Here is a 17538-nt window from a genome sequence, read left to right on the forward strand (position 1 = left end):
GGGCGGTGTATTAATCAGAGTTTGTTTGACAAACCCCGGCTTGATGATGGGAAGCTGCTTGTGCAAATTATAATCTCAGGTGTATTTATAGCCTGTGTGTATGTGTTTGTGCGTATTGAAGTCAAGGCTGAGTTGAGGTAGTTAATGGTTAGCTCAGCAGTTTTGCACTCCATATCTCGCCATCGTGCACATGTCTACACTTTGCTCCTGAGCCAAGGACCTTGGCTCTTCGCTGAAACATGGTGGTTTCTAAACAGAGCATTGCTCACCTTCAGTGGGTTTTTCTCTAAAGGTATGTCACCATGTGATCAACCCTTTTCTTGGGTCTAAGATTATAGAATAGAACAGATGTACTTTATTAACCCAAACTGAGAAATTAGAGTGTAGCAGCAGCGAGACACACAATATACATAGAATGAAATGAAATTGTATGTCTTATAATAAGGCACTGTCATTTTACCATGTGCACTTTGACAGGTAGAAAACAGTTTGTAAATGTTAATGATCAACAGAGCTGTATTTTCTTGTTTAAACTCTTAATTGCACCAATGTTACACTCGTTACAGCTGTTGGAGGATCTGACATTTCCATGTGGGCCACACCTGGCCAATGTTTTGTCTGTATATGAATAATATATGGCATTAAAACAAAAGAAATGTCCTAAACTGAGGCCATGCTGACCCCAGTGACACATAGAAGGATGTGTTAAGCATGGAAGTTAGTAATCAATATCAGTTTCATGGAGCCAGTTCTGGATTAGCATAGATGCTGTCAATACAATTTGATCACTGTTATCGATCATGACAGCTAATCCTGCGTGTGTGTGTGTGTGTGGGTGTACAGAAGCTGTTTCCTGGGGATTACTATACGTAACTCTTTGTGTTGTTGGCTGTGATGCAGCTTGTAGGTTGTGTTCATCCATCAGAAGTTTTCAGAAGCCCGTTTGCCCTCTCTCTGTGTTTGTCAGTGGCCGTTGAGAGAGCTGATGGTCAATGGACAGAGGAATTAGTGGACTTCAGAAAGACTTTCGCGCCACAGTCCAGTGTGTGTGTGCATGTGTGTATTTGTTACCTCTTGAGGACCTTCTCTGGCATAAACACTGACCATTGAGACCCAAATCTGGTCCCAATACGGCAGAATCTCATTTCTGAAAAACTGGTTAGGTTTAGGTTAAGTCGAGGTTAAATATGGCGGTTAGGTTTAGGGATAAGGCTTTATTTAGGCTGTCCAAATGGAATGGAAAATGGAATGGAAGTCTTTGCGAGTCCTGAGAAGGATAGCTGCGCAGACCTGTGTGTGCGTGTGTGTGATGAGAGGCTAGGGGGCATTGTGGCACTGAAAGGCCTGATGTGAAGGCCGATGCAGAGAGACAATACGAGCTTTGTGTCCACAGTCCCCATGTCCTTGGTCTGCCTATAGCCTGACTGAGGTCTATTCAGGCACCAAAATGGTGGGTGGGGGAGGGTTACCTGTGTGAGTGTGGGGGATGGAAGAAAAAAATTTAAAATAGAAAAGCAAGTTTATTTAAGTTAGACACAGCAGCAGAGGTGGCTGTGTGATGGTGAAAGGTATCTTCAAACAGTTAATGTTGAGGGCATCCTGTTAAAGACCTAACCTCCACATTTATTGTTAAAACTGAATCCCATCCAAACTTGTGGTCAAGCAAGTTTGGCCTCATGCTGTATTTCGATTGATTATTCTGACCAGTGCAGGCACGTTAAAGGACAACATGTGTAACAACACGAGCGCTGTCTACTCATGTCGTTACTGTTACTGTTGAACTGCTTGTTTCTATCTCCTCTTTATTGTATTTCAGCTGCCTATGTTGCCTTTGGTGATGTGCCCTGTCTATTATGGCTTGTTGCATGCGTCAAATGTGAATGGGAAGTTAAAGAAATAGTAGTTTGTTAGAAGGAGACTGGTCATGGTCGAAGAAAAGCCTAAAACGTTTTGGAACATAAACATATGCCGTTTTCCTTCTCTGCTGGAGGAGCAATTAACGTCTGCCCGTTCTTCAATGAGCTGTGGAGTCAAAACATGTAGGTGGTATTATTTACCAGCAGCTGGGTGTGGTACACTGAAATGTCCCCCATAAATCCTGCCAGAAAACTAGGTTTAACCTTGCTAGAGTCACAAGGATGCAGAATCACAGACATGTAAATTGGACTTGTCACTAAAGAGTGTGTAGCCAGTCAGGAGTTATCTGTATATCAGAACAGTTAGTTACTGTCTCACACTCATATACCCCCCACCCACCCTATACCTACACCTCTACCTTATTTGGTTCTCTATCCTCCCCCCCAGACACACACTCGTCATGTATGCTACTGTGGCTCATTAGCACCTGTGAAAAACCCCTCCAACAAAAACAGTCTACATTCTCCCCCCAGCCCCTTATGCATGACCCGTCCCCTTCCTCCTGGTCCCACCAGACTTCTGCCTCTGTCCCAGTCAGATGGACATGTTGTGTTTGGCCAGGACAAGGACACAGATGATAGAGGTCCTGACTAACATTTGGCTTTTTAAATGGAAGTAGTACTCCATCCACGATCACCAACGTTAGATTGGATACGCTCACTTGGTAAGATTTCAGCTTGTTGTGCGTTTCATCACTGGTATTATTGTAATGAGTATAATCATAGAATTTGTTATTAAGCATATGAGAATATGCATCCCAATTTATCATCAATCAAACCTGAATTACAGACATGCTAATTAGGTAAATGGATTGTCTGTTTTGTAGGCATTGTTTTAACATAACACGTTGTTTTTTTGTTGTGTTTCTATATTGAATATAGCATGAGCTTGAAAGGTGTAAAGATCTGGGTTATTTAATACAGTGCATATGTAAGCTTATACAATGATGAAGAGCCGTTTTTTTTGTCAGCAGCGTTCGTCACAATGCATATGGGTTTCATTTGATTGAAGAATAGGACTCGGCTTTGTAAGTTTTCAGTAGTGTGTTTACAGTCTTTTACCCATTGGTCAGTGTTTACCTCCAAGTTGTCCCTTTGCCTCTGAGGTGTGTGGCCTAGTTCTTGTGCAATGTCTCAGATGAGTGTCACCTTGCGGGTGTGGGGACTAACACCTTGGCACAAAGCACTCCCCCTTCCTCTTCCTCTACAAATGTAAACAAAAAAACTCTTTTCTGTTGCCAGTTCTACTGGTTTAATGCTGCCTTCTGTTCACATCAAAGTTGGAATTGGTGTATTTTGCAAATTAAACAGAACCATGTATATGACTTATGTACTGTGGAATAAATACAAGCAAAGCAGTGTTTGTGTGGTGGCAGTCCGCTTCGAATCCTGAACATTGGGTACGTGAGGTTGGTCCAAGTTAGAAATCTGAGGAATCTCAAGGAATGCCCTCGGAAATTTTGAGTTCCAACTACAGTTATGTGCTGTAGAAGTTGAATGATTAAAAGAAAGTATCCTTGAGCCCCACAACAGTTAATCATATGTGAAAGCTAACTAAGTGTAAACTAACCATAACTTGTTGTGTCTCTCCAGCTGTGTCCAACCTTGACGAGGAGAGCAAGTGGACGGTTCACTACACAGCACCATGGCATCAGCAGGAGAATGTCTTTCTGCCAGGCAGCAGGCCGCCCTGCGTAGAAGACCTCCACCGTCAGGCCAAAGTTAACCTCAAGACTGCACTGCGAGGTAAGACTCCATCTCTTTAGACCACTAACCTGACCCTAACTAGATTCAGACTGACATGCACATTGGCGTAGGTTAATGAGATATTAGGAATATTGACAGCAGTTGGATTGAAACAAAAACATCACTGTCTGATGCTTGAAAATTGGTTTGCCACATGTCGACTGTTGGTTGATTATATCATGGTTTTCACACCATGAAAAGACAGTCAATATGCTGTGAGGACTCTGAGGAAGTATCTGCCAAAATGCCATATGCGTTGGCATGTTTTTTTTGTATTTAATCAGGTTAGTCCCATTGAAATCGAAGGTCTCTTTTACAAGGGAGACCTGGCCAAGAAGGCAGCAGCATCATTTCATTAAAAACAATAAACAACAGACAAAATTAACAGACATAACACTCACTTACATAAAACACTTGCACACAGACAAGGGAAACTGCAAACTTTTCACCAGAGTGTTGAAACAAGGGCTTGAAGTTGAAGTTCAGATTGTAATTTGTTCCATGTATTAGGTGCCGAAAACCTAAATGCTTTCTTGCCCAGTTCAGTTTGCATCCATCAATGTAAAGAGATTGTGACTTTCATGTTTCCTTGGTAAAAGATAGGACAAATAGAAAGGATTGATACCTGGAATGGCTTTGTAAATAAACACATACCAATGAATGTGGCGTCGGGAACATAAAGATGTTCAGTATATGACAGTGTCATCAATGTAAAAAAAATGAAAAGTTGACTTTGGAATATTCTGTCCAAGATTATTTATGTAAATAATGGGCCCAGCACAGAGCCTTGAGGGACACCTTTTTTCACTTGAAGAACCCTCTGTTTGTCAAGGCAAACACTTAAGTCCTGGCATTAAGGTGAAGACCTAAGTACACTGTGTATACGAGCTTGTAATTTGTGTTTAGTAAACAACACAACAGTGTGAAGTCATCTTCTTCCTGTGTGTCTCGCACAGTTGGACACTTATGAGGTCCTGCCTTGTTGTCAAACAAACGCAAGGGCTCAAGTCACAACAGAGTGACAACATTTTAATATTACTAACAACTTTCCCAGAGCTGGAATAGTAGTAAATACTGGCACTGGGGAAAAGTTTTCTTTTTCAACCATGTCTCAGATAAAGATGTGTGTGTGTGAACACAAGTGGTGTGTTGTAGTAAAAGGCTTGTTGTTTATAGGCTGGGGTGGCCTTGTGTGTCAGCAGATAAAAAAAACACTGAGATAAAGGGAGACAGGGAGATAAATGAGGAGGAGGCGAATGTAACCTGATGCTTTCGGTGTGTAAAGCCTGAGTCACTTGCTTTATCAGACACTCAGACACCAGCGTACGCGCAGTAGGTTTCTTTGTCTGTCTTTGTTCAACCCCGCCCATGCTTGTGATCACTGCTTATAACTTCCTGAAATATTGATGTTTCTAGGTACACAAACACCACCTGAGTGGTGGGATTAATGCAGCCACTGGCACAACCACGCAGCCCCCGGGGGGTCCTAACTGAAAACCAACAGGTGTTCAATGGGAGCACCTGTTGTGACAGTTAAAGTTCAGATGTGTGTTTTAGCACTTAAATTCTTCCTCCACCCCCTGGAAGGGTAACTGAGAGTGGAGATGACACACCCATAGTTACAGCCCAGTCTCTGGGGAAATACATTTAGTCCAGTTACTGAACATTATTTGTCTTCGTGGGAGTAACATTATTACAGTATTTATGGTAAATAGTAGGTAAATAATTATATTCATGTTATTTTCGAAAACATATCAAGGTAATAGTGTGGTAATGAGAATTACTTAAGGCTACCATTAATGTAATACCTTCCCATGAATCAAAATTGATAATTGCCTTATTATGAAGTTGAAACTCGTCCTGTATGTCCCACACACATTTTCCATTGTTATTTGTACATTGTACCTGTAGAAGTAAGTGTTCCCCTATATGGTTATAATAATTGACATATTTGTTTAAGTTTTTACAAGATATTCTATAATTCAGATGTTGCACTGCTATCACGCTCACTCATTTCCATGTGACACCAGTGTGACCACAGCAAGGTACACAAGTCTGCTTTGAAAAGTCGATAACCAGTCAGATGGCAACGCGCATCCGCTATTGGTTCCCCGTTAAACTCTCACATGGGTTTACTCTCGCAGCGTGTTAGAGAACGTGTCACCAGGACGAAATACAGCAGGGAAGTTTATGCAACAGTCGATAAGATTATTCCCCACGAAGGTGTGCTAGTTTAATCAGTGACGTCATTCATGTGTCATTTATTGTCAGGAATAAATGACACAAATGAAGAAATCATAGATAAGTTAGACATTAAACTAAGGTGTGCTGTTTGGTACAACAGTGAAGAGACCTGCAAGTTCATAGGTTCACTGAGTAATAGTGTGCGCATAACTGGGATTATGTTATACATGGTCATATTTTGGTATTTTACTACAGCCTCTGCATAGGTTTAGTCTTTCATTTGACATTCCACGTATTTAAATGTTTGGCACCTATTTGGAGCATCAATAGACACCGTTGAATGCACATTAAATTATGTAAATATAGATTCATATAACTTGTTTTTATAATTATATTATTTTTGTACATAGTAGTGCATATAGTATCCCTTTTTCTTTCTGCTTACAACACGTGCCCCTCCTTTTAAGTTCTGCCTAGCAACAAGCAGCTCAACACAGTTTTTCTTTTTTTCCCCCCTTAAATCAACCATCTCCGAATCATGTAGCACCACTTCTCTCAACATCGCCACTTCCTGTCATCACGGCCTTATTATCATGATGCTTTCTAAAAGTCTCTCTTCCACATCAGCCTGTGGTTACAGTATCTGTGTTTGCCAGGTCCATAAGGAGCCATTAAGTGACAGTATTAAACATGCACCGCTGTGTCTCTCCATAGAGACTGGGCTGTAATTAGCCGTGCCAGGTTTACAAGGATGTGCGCGTGTAATAAAAAAGTTTTTTTTTTTTCACACACTAAATGAAAATAGAAATTCCAGGGTAGAAGACAATAAGGAAACACAAAATATTGATACCACTGTTGGCACGGACCTTGATACAAGCACTGTAAAGCTCCTCCTCACACTTTAACTAAATCTCTTTATCTTGCACACATTCGAGACACAGAAAATGACTGCTGCTCTGTTTTAGTCGAGGCTTTGAAAGTGTAATATGCTAAACCAAAAATTATTAGATATCTGGGAGGAGACGAGACAGGATGTGCTAAATACCCTCTAAGAGAAGGAGGGGTGGTGGAGGAGAGGGGGACAGTTCTGCCATCTGTGTGTGACAGACTGAAACTGATACCCCCTCCTCACATTTCACACAAACGCACACACATGTACGCTCATTTATAAACTCACACACACACAGAGAGAGAGAGAGAGAGACGCACATCACAACCATAACATGGCAGGTGGTGACGTGAGGAGGTGGGAGCAGAACTTGGCAGCATTCACCAGGGACTTCACTGACATGACACACATAGAATGCCAACGGTACACTGTGAAGAGTAGTACACAGCTGTGTCTTATAAATATTTCACACATCATTTGTACAGTGTCATTATTGGCTTAATTATTCTGAATATTTTATGCACAAGTTTGCCTGAATGTGCAGCGTGCTTCCCCTTGGGATTAACATAGCAAGTGTTTATTTTTTACCGTATTAGTGTGCATGATTAATTCACTTTTTTGATGTTGTGAAGAATCTAATTTGAGCTCAAGATTATAGTCATCAAAATAAATATGTTTCCATGTCTTGCTGTCTCCAGATTGTGACAAGCTGAGGAAAGATGGTTTCAGGAGCTCGCAGTACTACTCTCAGGGTCCTACCTTCTCTGACCCGGACCAGTCCACCAGCAGCCTGCAGGACGAGGAGGAGGATGAAAATGACAAGAAGGTATTTATTCATATATGCACAGGGGCACACAAACTATTATACACAAATAAACACACAGCTGTCCAGGTACAGGCAGTGGCACTGCAGCCAAATGTCTAAAGTGGATACATCAGGACGTTTAGCGCGCCTTCAGTGATATTATCAATATCTGTGTGCCCTCTAGTGGTAGGAAGTGGTCATTTGTTCTCTCTGCTGTGCTTCTCTTTAGCCTTTTCATCTCCCATTTTTACCCTATTATTTGTAAATATTAGTATAAAGAAATGGGTGTAGTCCAGTGTATTTTATAAAGGTTTTTATTCAAGTTTTTGTGACAAAGTTCACGACCACAGATGGTTCATCTCAATCTATTTAAATGTAGTTTCTTTCTTCGCCTTGTCATATGTTTTCAAGGCAGATCTAAATACACACAGATTTTTCCATTATAATATACAAATCTTTATTTTCATAATCGATTATTATTATTATTATTATTATTATTATTATTATTATTATTATTATATTATTATTATTATTATTATTATTAATAAGTAATTGCTTGGTGTAGAAAATGTCAATCATTGTTTTTCAAACCTGGTTTGTCGACAACCCAAAAAGCTGAAAAGTCAGATGAACTTGTTTTAATTCTTTAAGAAACCCTCAAAATAGTCGATGGTTGATTTAGTAATAGTGTTAGTAGTTGTATCTTTTGCACACAAACACTCAGAAATTAAATTTGTGGTAGTGAAAGAGTCAAAGAATCAGTTTCCTTCACTGTTATTAACAGTGCCTCCTCTGTCCCCCGGAGCATCTCATGACCAGCCCCTTATTTCACGCCTGCCGCGACCCCTGACCTCCGTAACATGCTGTTGTCTTTCTAAACTGTCGACTCTCATCTCTTGTTATCTGTGTTTGTACTTTCTGCTCACGCACACACACACACACACACAAACTCCCTCTCATCAAACCCAGCCAATCCTCTTCCTCGGTCTGTCCGCCTTCCCCTCGCCTCCCTCATCACTTCCTGTTGTCCTGAGGCCACAGAGCCTAACTTTGACTGACAGCAGCTACAAAAGAAGAAAAGGGTTCCTGGTATATGAACATTTCACAAAATAACAAGCCATGTTTGTCACCACACACTGTGTAACTGAGGGTTTTATGCAACAGCCACAGAAAACCCCCGCCCCCCCACCCCTCTCTGTTGCCTCCCACTTATTATTTACCCATCTATCCATGCATGCTCTCATCCCCTCCAGCCCGTCTGATGGTTTGGATTGTCAGGAGAATTGCTTGTGGAATCAGAGACTGATTGCTGTTGTTATATTTGGTAGATGTCAGAAAACTAAACCAAAACTAACACTGAAGATTATGTGCTAGTGGAAAAGCTTCAGGTGGTTCAGATGCAGACAAATGCATTTTGGATGAAGACGTGAGCACAGATGATATTTGCTTTGCTCCTAAAATATCCCAGCACATTTAGGGAGTTTTTGGTCTTGCTTTTCACAGGTATTAATGTGAGGTTGCTTTGCTGTTAATCATCAGCCTGGACGCTGCAGGAAAATGTGTTCCATGTGTTCTCTGCTGTAAACTCTACTGTGCGAACACAGTTTAACGCACAACTGATTTGCTCTTTTGTTTTGGTCGCCCCCGTGTTGCTCGTTTGCTTTTATCCCACCGTTTCAGGCGGAGCTGTTGGTTTACTCTGATCTGTGTCTGCGTGTGTTTTGAAGTGTGCGTTTCTATTTGGGTCTGATTGATCATAAAACATGTTTATGACACAATGATTTTTGAAAGGTCACAGCAGTCTTGTTTGTTTGCGCCAGTATATCAACAATCTCATTGCCATGGTCGTAGTTGCGGTCAATTAAGTTCTATAGTATTTGATTCACCTTTGACATTTTACTTAAGCTCTCTTGGATCTCTTTTACTGTGACTCCTCTCCTCTCGTCCCTCTCCCCCATTTTTGTCTAAATAACTCTTTCATCTTCTAATTTTCTTCCTTACATGCTTTTAATGTCTCCATAACCCGTCTTTCCTCTTTCTTATCCAGTCCACAGCTTCATCAGGGGAGGATGACAAATCCCAGCTCTCCTTGAGGCTTCAGACTCCACAAGGAGGAAGCGAAGGCTCTGAGGTTGACGGACAGGTGATATGGAACAAGGCCCCACCCCTCCCCACCCCGGAGGAGAAGATGAGGCAGGCGGCTCAGGCTGTGCCCACAGATATCGTTGCCATTAACGTCACAGGTACAGCACATCTCCTAATTACTGCTCCCTTTCAACCATGTTGTCCATATCTTAACCATTAGTGAGTAGCAACCAGCCCTCGTTGGTGTTGGTAGTGGAAAACACACACATCCTGCTTCTCTTACTTCCACATTGATTCAGAATATATACATATCAAACTACATTGAGTTAGCTCTGGCCTCGGTGTCTCTTCTGTAACATTAACCTCTCAACCATCAGTCACACTTTTAGTTTTGTTTTGTCTGCCGGGAACATTCTGACATATTTTGACACGTTTGTCTTACTGAGTTTTGGATGATCTTGATCAGAAAATAGGAGAGACAGTGAAGGAATCCAGCCCCGGACTGAAACTGGAGCAGGAGATAAAGCAGCCAACCAATTTTGTCATCGCAGTGGAATTTTTCAAACTCGCAAAAGGTTTATTTGTGCAGCTTCTTGAACCTAGAAAGTCAGACTAATGTTTGAGAGGTTTTTTTTTGGGCCCTATCCAGCATACCTGGAAAATGTTATCAAAATGAGTCCCTTGTGAGTTGTGCTGGTAACAGACAGATATATAATGTGCTAAAAAAGCATAAACCTCCACAAAGGCAGCTCAGTTTTCCATAGTGTCAGTACACTCTCCTTCCTCACCAGATTGAAATTCTCGTGTTTCTGGATCTGTGTCCAGACGGCCACCAACATTTCATGACTTCTTTCTTGGACCAGAACCAACATCCTTAGACAACTTCATCAAGTTGTGCCGCTCACAGACAGAAAGATGAAAACATAACCTAAAATCTATGACATATTTAACCTGGGAACACAGAAGATGTTTCCCCATATGACAAAAATATGCTTTTTCATCTACACATTGTTCTTTGATTACACTGATCATCCATTCAGACTCTCAGTAAGACTGCGTCAGCCCATCAAGCAAAATTGTCAGATTGTTCCTTTAATCAACTCTTCTATGGTTGAGTGGATAGACGAATCAATTACTGTACCCACTCATCCACAGAGGATAAAACTTTATGTGACAGTCTTGCATGTCTGCCTCCTCCATTTTACCTCGGCATATTTTCTTCCCTTCCATCAAACTTCTGAGACTGACCTTCAAATGCCTTTGTGTGTGTGCGTGCGTGTGTGTGTGCGTGTGCGTGTACACGAGTGTCCAGGCTTTTCACTGACTTGTTGTCATATGACGTATGACAAATGCATATGCATACTTATATATACATATATGTATACAAGTACATATATATAATACACACAGTTCATGTGTGTGTATAGTAACTCAAATCCACAATTAGACTCTTGTATAATGAGAAAGTGTGAAACTACAAAGGCCCATCCCATATATAGATATATAGATGTTTGCTTCATCTGCAGTAACTTTGAATTACTGTGACAGAGAGTTTAAAAAAAAGGGAAAAGAAAGCGAGAAAGAGCGATCAGGGCCTTTTCTGTCAGTTTGAGGGGAAACACAAACACGTGATAAGACAATATCTGCCCTTGGTCGGTTTCGCCTGCTAGCTGTTCCCACTGAGCCAAAATTAAGAAAAGAAGAGTGGTCCACACAGTGTGCTTTTGCTCTCCCCTCAGGGAAACTGAACCAGGGGTGAGCAGGATATTAACAACAGTGAAAGACTGTAGTGTGTGTGTTTGTGTGTGCTGTGCACACACGTGTGTATTCTCTTCATCCTTCATCTGTCCTGTGCATGATAATAGCATGTTTATTGTACATCTCACATATCTAACGTGTATGTTTATAACTCAGAGAATCAGGGTTGGAATTTGAACCATCAGCCAATTCAGTGACTAAACTTGGTTTTTAAAATAATGGACATTTTCCAATTAATCTGGCTGTTTTAGGCACTTTGGCTGGTGGTTAAAAAAAACAAAGAAAAACATTCAACTCACTTACTTACTGAATCTAGCTCTTTAGATGTTTGTCTTAGAGATTGACTTCATCTTCATAAAATGAAGTTGAAATTGATTTTATTTATGCAGTCCACAGCACTGAACAATTGCTTAACATATTCCAGTGGAACAACTAATAAATACCATTTACAATTGTTCAGTGTTGTGGCAAAAGAAATCAGCTAGATTTAACAATGAAGAGAAAGAAAGTTGTGTTTTTTAAACATGTCACTGAACTTCCCCTTCAGAATCCCCGCTGTGTTGCCATTGCATGTTTAACTCAATAATGTTATTCCAAAAACCCTCTGCACGTTGCTGAGTATGTTCCCTCTGACTAACCGACTGCTGTTTGCCTGTGTGTCCGCCTGCCTTGCTCTCGCCCTCCCGGCTAACAGGGGCAGTATTTGACCGACAGGCGAGCGTCCGGCGCTCCCTCATTAACACTGACACCGTGTCCCGCCGGCCCAAGAAGGTCAAACGCAGAAAGACTATATCAGGGCTGCCTGACAACTTCAACCTGGAGCTAGGTATGGATCATTGTGGGGCTGTACATCGCCTTCTACTGTCCATAGACCTCTGCCAGCGCTCCTCCTTTCATGCTTTCTATAGTCTCACTGTCATGGTTTCATCAACATAAGTGTATGTAGTGAGGACAGTGAGCTCTCTGCAGCAGTATTGTTCTGGGTTTGTCATAATGTGGAGAGAGTGACTCGTTAGAGTCCACAGTGTTGGACCAAGGCCCTGCAGCTGTGAAGTCTTTACTTTTTTCAGCCACACACACAGTGTTCTCATACTTCTCCTTTCCACTCCACGTTAAACTGTATTCAAAATCCCTTTTCTTCATTCATTCACACCTGGAGCTAGGTATTGACTGAATACATGTAGAAAAATGGACAATGTCTCCTGTTTGCAAAACAAGGCACCTAATGGCTGTCATACCATCAATTAGGTGTCATGCTTTATTGTCTATTTTCCTTTAAATGGGAACACAATTTACTAAACTGACACCATGAAAAGAAGACCTGAAACTTGTGATTGAGACCCTGTGAGAAGTAGGCTCATATTCCCATAGACTCCCACTCAAACTGCAATGAGCAAAGTTGCCCCCTGGTGGACAATTGCGATATAATTGTCATCGTATTTCCTGATCTTCACTTTCTGAACTGGAAGACAATATTTATTTTTATAATCAGTCTGTGGTATTGTGCCATAATCTTTTGAGATCACTTTTGTGTGACCTCATTTATGTGAACTGTGAGAGTTAATTGTGTATCTAAGACGTTGCTTTAATCCGTAGGCCGTGTTGATTATGTTAGCATGTGCCCTGATCGTTGACACCTGACCCTCTTCTCTTACTGTTGTAATTTTCCGAGCATGTTAACCTCAAACACACTGAAGAGATGAGGAGTAAATAACAAATACGGAAGTTCCATACTCATATAGTTACATAGCTGAGCCTGGTGTCAAGGGTAAACCGAGCTGACTAAGCTGACAGTGAGCTAACTGCGCAACACACTGATGTTTATGAACAAGTCCCTGTGCTTCAGGGTGACAGTGGTATTTATGGAGAAAGTCATTTCTCTGTGCGATAAGATCACTCGATAAGAGAAGAACTTTAAAGTCTGGTTAGCGCAAAGCTGACGACAGAGTCTGAATGTCATGATTACTGGGCTGGGGTAATTGCCCCGCTGCTTCATCCCTCCCTCTCTTTGCTCTAGTACTGCCTGCGAAGTAGACCTGCAGCATAATCTATCGCAGCAGCAGCAGCAGCCAAGCTGTCACTCCGGCTTTTAGCAACAGAGGAACAGAGTGTATGTGGTTCAGAGAGAGAACGAGGAGAGGGGAGAGGAGAGACGAGAAAGGACGCAGTGGAGTGAATGTTTCGGGATATGAGCGTCAACAGGAGAGCCAGCACAGATGGGAGACACACTTCACGTCCTTTCTCGTTTTAAAGCCCTTTCTTCCATTTCTTTGTTTACTAGCTGGTATGTTCACTGTGCGTCTCTGTATGTCTTCGTATCTGTGTATTCTCTATGTCCTGTCTTGTACAACTGTGAGTGACCATGTACGTGTATTTTTGTGTCCAATGAATTCTTGCCTAACCAGATGTCTGCCCCGAACCCCAGGAGATTGTTTGCCTGTCTATTAGAGTAAATAGCAGGATAGAATTATAGAATGGAGACGTGTCTCTTTGTCACTGTCTCCCCTTATATCCCTTTCTCCTTAATGAAGACGACCAGAAGTTATTTACAAACGAGACAGGGTTACAGCAAATCAAATTAATTAGCTACCCTGTGACCACAGCTCATCTGACAAACCTCATGAAGGGCAGAAGGCAATGAGGCTGAGGAAGTAATAGCAGAAAAGACAATGTAGAGGAGCAAGAACAGGAAATCTGTGAATCAGTTACACATTTATCTTGTTTTCTTTCCTTTGACAGCAGCAAAAGGACGTGGTGGAGAGCTCCGACCGCATTCCATGTTCATCCCGGGACAGTACTCCACTTTGGGTCGAGTTGGGAGTGTTAACTCAGCACTCCGGCGATCAGTGACTAGAGACACGAGCTGCCAGACAGAAGAAATAAAGATTGTACCTCCATCCATGAGAAGAATTCGGGCACAGAGAGGACAGGGAATCGCTGCTCAGATGGCTGGGATTTCAACTTCCTCCTCAACAGGAAGTATATCCATCTGCAGCAGTGACAGCTCTGGCATCTTGATGCTGCCGCGTCCGTTTAACGGAGACCCTTCTCGTTTCCACAGTCTGCCTCGACAGGGTGCCAGGGTGTCACTCAGTGCCGATCCCATCTACAGCAGCACCCCAATCAAATCAGAGGAGCAGACAACGCCTCAACGGCAGATTGGAAAGCTTCAGGTCGATGACACAGTGGTGCACATGAGAAACGCCCCAAGGACCGGCACTCTCACTCGGCCAAAGTCTCAGGAATTGAGGGGAACACAGTCCAGCGAGTGGGGTGGGGGTCCAGCTTGTGTGGTTTCCCCACATGCTGCCTATTCCACCTCTTACATCCCCAATGCCACCTTGTCCAGCTCCACTGAAGTCATTACCCTCAACACCTCCGGTCAGCCCTCCCACTCCCCAGCCTCAAGTTATCCCACAGCCCGACCACTAAGTCTGCTTTCCACTTCCAACAATGACTCTCTGACCTCCAATCCATCAGCCTTCAGCCACAGTTCCACTTGTCCAGCTTTGGCCACATCCACCCCCACTCAAACACCACAGGGGGGCCGTCTATTCATCACAGAACCTGCTAACGAGTCAGGACACTCGGACGGCAGTGTCCACAGCCACAGCACCCTGGCCCCCACACCTCCTTCCTGTCTGCCGGAGGAGCAATGGATCTATGACACACCTGAAAATGTGGTGGTCCCACAGCGCGCTCTGACCTCCAGCTGCTCCACTCCCATGAACCAGATGTACAGCAGCCTGGACCTCTCCTCCCGGACCACCACTGACTCCAGCTCTGTCTATTCCCAGGACAATGATGGATACTTCACCTCCATGCACCTGGACTCTGGTCTGCGCTCACGCAGCCACAGCAGTGGACACAGGGGCACAGCTGGACGAGCCACCAGACACAGCATGTACGAGTGCCGGGAGATGGCAAATCAAGATGATTCTGGAAGTGTGTACAGTGATCACTCACTTTCTCGCAGCATCTCCCTTCGCAAGTCCAAGAAACCTCCACTGCCCCCAGCCCGTACAGACTCTCTTAGACGTAAGCCTGGTGCGAAAAAGCCCCTCGGGGGGGTTAGTGCTGTCAGTGGTGCTAACGAACCAAATGGCGCCATGCTTAACGAGACATTAATTGCCAGTTTGCAGCAGAGTCTACAGATAGGGCTGAGGGGAGGTAACGGAAAAGGCGCCTCGCCGTCATCACCCTCTCACAGCCCAAGCAGCGACTACGATGACCCTTGGATTCTACGGCCGCGCAGTCAGAGTAGCATCAGTGCAGGTAGCTCCGCAGCGTCACTGGTAGCTAATCCGAACTGTGGCATTGCGTCTAATGTGTACTCACTATGCCACGTGACACCTGCTCACAGTGACACCAGCAGCCTGCGTTCTGACTACGCTGATTCCTGGGGTTATTACATGGAAGATCCTCGTAACCATGGAGACCAAAGAGTGCAGACCCCTCCGGCCACAGACAACATGGCACCTGGGGCTCACACAGGAGAACTACAGAATGGAGGTGAGATTCATAGTAACAGCCAAGCTTCTCGAGCTTCAGGCCAGGAGACAGTGGTCGCAGTAAAGCCCAAGATGTCCACCTCTTCTCCAGACAGGGTCCACAGACTGACCTCTCCATCCAGTGGCTACTCCAGCCAGTCTAACACCCCTACAGCTGGGACCCCAGTGCCCTCCTTTGTCAGGTCCATGTCTCCCTCCAGCCGACCCAAGCCCAAAGTGCCCGAGAGGAAATCGTCTCTGCTCTCCTCTGTATCCATGTCCTCCTCTTCCACCTCCCTCTCTTCCAACACCTCAGACTCATTGAAGAGCTACGGTCCTCCTCCACCACCACCTCCTCCCCTTCCCTTCTCCTCCTCGGCTCCCAACACCCCTCTCAGCCCACCCCCACCCTTCCCTCCCCCTCTTCCACCAGGTTTAAGCGCGGGCCCCCCTACTCCTCCACCAGCTTCCCCGTTACCACCCACTCCACAGGGAATGTCTCAAGGTTCTCTCCCTGTTTGCTCCACCTCCCGAATTCCCCTCCTCCATCTCCTGAAACACTAATCCACCCCAGTTTGTCCTTCAATGGGAGCTTCAGTCCTCCTCCACCTCCTCCTCCTCCTATGCCCTCTTGTGGACCCCCTCCACCTCCTCCATTGCCCAATTTTGTTGTACCTTCCTCCTCCCCATCTCTAAAGAAAGTGAAGGATGCCCCCAAACCAGCTGTCTCCATCAGTCCCACAAAGACACCTGCGCCCCTGATTACCCCCTTTGCACTACAGAGTGTTCAGCTCCGCTCAATAAAGCGCCCTGAGAAGGAGATTAATGGCAAATCAGATGACACCACAGCTCGGGAAACAGGAGTGGACCTCCTTCAGTTCCAGACCCAGGAGAAGTCTCACTCCCAGGACCGTCTTTTTGTGTTACCCACGTTAAACAGCTCACCAGAAGATGACTCATACAATCTCCCACCGTCACCTGAGTCACAGCTTTTACAGGAATTGTCATTTGAGTGCAGTATCACAAATAGGACACAAGAGAGTGCTGTGTTCAATGGGAAAGATGAAAATCTGAGTTTCTTTCTCTCAAATGGAAAAGAACAAGATAAAGGGCAACAATCACTGCCAAGTCCCTCACAGAGCTCACCTGTCAAACAGAAGCCGCCAGCGGTCCTCAAGAAACCTAAACTCTCTTTCCTCCCACCTCTGAACTCACAACTCATCAATGAACAGGTTCCAGCTCAGCATGAGGATACAAGCAGCAGCCTGTCCCAAACCCAGGACCCGGTAGATGTTCTGCAAAGACAAACAAGGGAAGAGGAGGAAGAGAATGGGATTGAGCATCAGGAGGAGATTTTAGAATTCTCAGAGCTGATAGCAGAGAGCAGTGAATCATTCACGGAGATCCAAGAAGAGTTCCACAACTGTACTTCTGCTCGCCTGGAGACAACCCGTGAAAATGGACTGTGTGTGAACGGAGAGACTCACGAAGAGGAGGATGATGGAGATGGCGCGAGCAGCACGACTGGATCCATCAGCTCCAAGGAAGACGATGCCGGTGAGTCAAATGTGTTTTTTCACTACATAGTAAAAATAGCACTGTAACGCCGGTTATAAATATTGTTACTTGTTAAACCATCATCAGCCTACCTCGTTAGCAGCGATG

General features: G+C 43.9%; 1 protein-coding gene across 1 annotated transcript in view; it reads left to right on the forward strand.

Moving 5' to 3' along the window:
* Positions 1-17538, forward strand: part of LOC122784562 (NHS-like protein 1) — a 96023-nt gene that overhangs the window by 73161 nt on the left and 5324 nt on the right. The window contains 6 exon segments of the mRNA XM_044049879.1: positions 3510-3662; positions 7434-7561; positions 9588-9783; positions 12078-12209; positions 14123-16405; positions 16408-17430. Coding sequence (XP_043905814.1) covers positions 3510-3662; positions 7434-7561; positions 9588-9783; positions 12078-12209; positions 14123-16405; positions 16408-17430 — 3915 coding nt within the window.

This window comes from Solea senegalensis, linkage group LG17 (genome assembly GCF_019176455.1).
Source record: "Solea senegalensis isolate Sse05_10M linkage group LG17, IFAPA_SoseM_1, whole genome shotgun sequence".
NCBI lineage: Eukaryota > Metazoa > Chordata > Actinopteri > Pleuronectiformes > Soleidae > Solea > Solea senegalensis.